At 33.9% G+C, this 3,990-nt stretch overlaps 1 protein-coding gene across 1 annotated transcript in view; it reads right to left on the reverse strand.

Annotated features, from left to right (window-relative positions):
- The window catches only part of FAM102B (family with sequence similarity 102, member B), a 10,831-nt gene extending 7,315 nt beyond the window's left edge, over window positions 1-3,516 (reverse strand). Inside the window, exons 1-6 of the mRNA XM_010024973.1 lie at window positions 3,508-3,516; window positions 3,279-3,355; window positions 2,885-3,005; window positions 2,229-2,258; window positions 1,632-1,748; window positions 379-425 (exon numbers count right to left, since the gene is read on the reverse strand). Of these exons, the coding sequence (XP_010023275.1) occupies window positions 379-425; window positions 1,632-1,748; window positions 2,229-2,258; window positions 2,885-3,005; window positions 3,279-3,355; window positions 3,508-3,516 (401 nt within the window). The remainder of the gene's footprint in view (window positions 1-378; window positions 426-1,631; window positions 1,749-2,228; window positions 2,259-2,884; window positions 3,006-3,278; window positions 3,356-3,507) is intronic.
- Window positions 3,517-3,990: the final 474 nt, after the last annotated feature.

Consider the following 3,990-nt stretch of genomic DNA (forward strand, 5'->3'; position numbering starts at 1 on the left):
ATGGTTTCCCCTGTTTTTCTCTGCATTATTTATTTATTTATTTACAGGTGTGCAGGCTAGTATTCTTTGCTAGGAAATATACTAAGTATTTAGCAGCAAGGAGAACTATGACAATTCTACTGGTATTTTTACCGTGTTAGCCATTATTCAGCTACCATCCCATTTGTTTGTAGTTTTTTTTTTAATATTGTTAAATTGGAGAGATTAGTACTAATCTATTATTCCATATAATTATTAATACTAATGTTATAAATATTAACAATCTATTACTCAATATTTATAAATTTGTATTTATTTATAATACAAATTAGAGGTATAATTCTGAACATGGAATGTATGACCAAAACATTATCCCACACAGAATTTTTACAAACTTACATTTTAAAGCATGGGTCTCCAGACATTAGCTGCATATTGATCAAAACCTACACATTAAGAAAACAAAAACCCACCGTAAGAAAAAAAATTGAATTGGTCTGTGATACATGGTCATGTCACTACTTTACACTTGCCACAAGTCTTACATTTAAATAAAACAAAATGGCATCCTCACATATGCAAATAAACACGCTTATGCAAAAAAAAGCTTTTTTTTTTTTCCTAGTACACATGCAAACAACACAAGATAGCATTTAAAGTCACATAGTTGCACATACAGGATTCTGCAAAAGATACATAGATGAAGAATTTTAGAATCATTAGTAGTTCAGATGGCTTCAAGGGAAAAATAGACAGGAAATCTAAAAGATTAACGAGCAAACAGAATATTGTTTAAAATAGTGAGCGCTGAAATATGTTCTTTGCTGAGAGTGTTTAGCAAACAAGAACTGGTTGTGCTAACACCAGAGGTAAATAAAACCACAAAAGAGTAAATAATGCCACAGGACAACAATTCATTGAGAAGGCTTGTTAGCTGGGTCAAAGCCATCCATTAAAGTGTTTTCTGGAAAAAGTCTAAGTCTGTCTTAGAGAAATCACAAAGTACATGCTTCAACAGTGTGCTCAGTAGTGTGAGAAATTAATCCTAGTGTCTTGGTAGGAAAAGGAAATTTTTTTAATGTTGACTTGTAACATTCTGTATGTAATGATTTTCAGGTTTATGCAGCTTTATCCATTTTTTAAAATCCCTGAATTAATGGGAGAGAATGGCAGGGTGGGTTTCTTGCAACAATGCTCCCTAGTTACTACTTTCATTACTATCAAATAGAAAACAGAAAGTTCCAGGAGTCATTGAGGTGTTGAAGCTGGCTTATACACAAATAAGCCAATTCAGAGATTCACTCTTAGAAAGCTGCACAGGAAGTTGCCCATATATACACTACACATATAGGAATGTATTAACTTTTTCATCTTACTTCCCTATTTCTTTTTTCAATTCCTGTTGGAATATGAATACCTTTTGAAAGCTTTTCTTTTACAGCTATCCAGCTCCTTTACAAAGAGTAGGACAAATTCTGTTTTGACTGCATGGATTTTAATGATTTTCTCTAAATAACACTGATGTTTTTACTTTAAATAGTATTCCTTCTAGAAAGAGGTTCACCAAATATGCTTTAAATTTCATTAAGTGTTTAATAATACCACTTGTTCTCTGTTTTATTAGTTTAAGTATCATAAAGAAAACAAATTACTTTGAGAATGGAGTTATCCTGTCTTGTATTTTTGGTATCATAGCCTTCCAGTAAACATCGACGAGTGGTATTTCCCGATCCAGCAAACTCTGCAAGATTTAGGTCTGCAAATCCCAGCTGTTAAAAGAAAATTACAAAGTTAGTAATAAGTGTATTAGTTGTACTTGTTACATGCACAGCATTGAGTACCACCAATGGCAGTTTCTCTCAAATATGAGTAAGAAAATATCCTTGAATGGGAGTGGCCCATGGCAAAAAGCAGAAAACAAACTTTGAGTGTCAAATTCTGTGTAATTGTATTTTCAGTCTCAGGAGAGAACAAGAAGAAGGAGAGTTTTCTTTATTTTTAAAAGTAAACAGATGCAGAAGGGTTTACTTTTATAAAAAACATTCTGGTGGTATAATATTATTATATATTTATTAAACACACTGAGAGTTCCAACACCACTGTGTCACTATAATGCACATAATGAAGTCATGGGTATTAGAGTAGTATTCTGGAATTGCTTTAAAAGGACATAAAATTATAAAAAAGAAAGGGTAATTTGTAGGCAAAATTAAATACATCTCAATTTACTTAAATACATCTCAATTTACCTTTGCATATGCCTTTCCTCCTTTTAACTCCTAGGAAAAAAGAGAAAAAAAGACAAGTCATTAAGCTATTAAAGATACTGACTGGATTTTTTGTTTGGTTTGGTTTGGTTTGTTTTTTTTTTTAGAAAAGCAAATATTAATCTTCATTTTAAAATAGCTCAACATACACTAGGCTGTACTGCTGTCATTTAGAACTTAGTATTAGTAATGTTCTCAGTGCAGGCCAATGGGAGACTGTGATCTTGCAGAGAGGCAGAAGGATGAGTGCCTGATGCCAGTCAGTATTTGGCTCTTATAAAGTCTAGCCCCAAAGGCAGGACATGCTAAATAAGAATTCTGGTACTTAGCATAGTTCAAAGCTTCTAAGTTTACTGCTGCTTGCTAGAAGTACCTGCCAAGGGCTAACTTCATAAAGACTGATGAGTGATTATTTTGCTGTCCTGCTGGAATAAGTGTTTCTTTCAGTAAGAAAAAAAATGCAATGAATTAATCAAACTAAGGTAATTAATAAGAATACCATGAAATTTCTATTAGAATACCTGACATGATTGCAGCTAAAATTTACTTATGAAGTTTATCAGACATTTAAAAATTAAACCAAAACAAGTGAAGAAAGAGCAGGAAAAGAGGAGAGAAGGGAAAAAAAAGCTACCTACCTTCCGTACAGACACCCTGCAAATGCAAGTATCCAAAATCCCTGTTGTGGCACTGGCACTGATTTTACACATAAATAAGAACTTTTTGTTCCAGCGGACACAGTTTGCCTGTACCACCTCCCTGCAAGAAGAGAACATATGTTTCATATTACTTGCTTATACATTCAGGATCATAAAGTGCAATAGAACAGCTCAAGAACACGCACTGGTTGTAGAGTAGTCATGTCATGCAAAATCAGTTCATGGCCTGAATCATCATCCTTCATTCTTCTCTTTGTGTAGCAAGACTAATAACTCTGTCAAACCTTGACCAGAGTATTAGACCTACAGAAAAATTCAACAGCCATATGCTTTTGCAAATGAATGGGACCATGATTTCTCCAGTTTGCTTCACGTGAGTGAAGTCTTCTCGAACATTAGCTCCCAAGCACTGTCTTCCAAGCTGCTGAGCTTTGGAATGTACTCAAGATACTGTATTTGACAAGCATTTTTTCAATACAGAGAATTGTACAATACAAGCAGAACCACATAACTTTGAGGCCTGGAAATGTACAAAGGAGATGTTGTACTATAACCAGATAGAAATCAATGCATTTGGGCAAACAAGAAGTTCAGGTACATACCGGAACCATGCCGTTTGAGAGCAGAATAAGACAAGTAATATCTAAACCTATTTGTTTATCACAGAAGGATTACAACATGATAGTATGATGCAGCTGAGAAAAGGCACAATGGAAGATGCTTTCAGCCACATTAACGTTATTTTATAAGTCTCAAATGGAACACATTATTCTGTTTGAGTAACTCTGGTTGACCAAGAACAGACTCCAAAATGAATGGGTACAGGGAGGACAACTAGAAAACTCCTGTACCTTATGAGAATAAATTATATATAATAAAAATACACTAGTGATTCAAACATTTAGAGACCAAGTAACATTAGTCAAATGAAAAGCAGTTAGGACCAAAATAAGGCATAACCAAACACCCATTTAAAACTGAAAATTACAAGGTCTCAAACCACAGAGCAAGTTTCTAGAACAGCCTTCAAACAAGGGAAGTAGGACCAAAAAAAATCCTACTGTATTTAAAGACAAGATTGGTCA

Source organism: Nestor notabilis, unplaced genomic scaffold, assembly GCF_000696875.1.
Source record: "Nestor notabilis isolate BGI_N333 unplaced genomic scaffold, ASM69687v1 scaffold18332, whole genome shotgun sequence".
NCBI lineage: Eukaryota > Metazoa > Chordata > Aves > Psittaciformes > Psittacidae > Nestor > Nestor notabilis.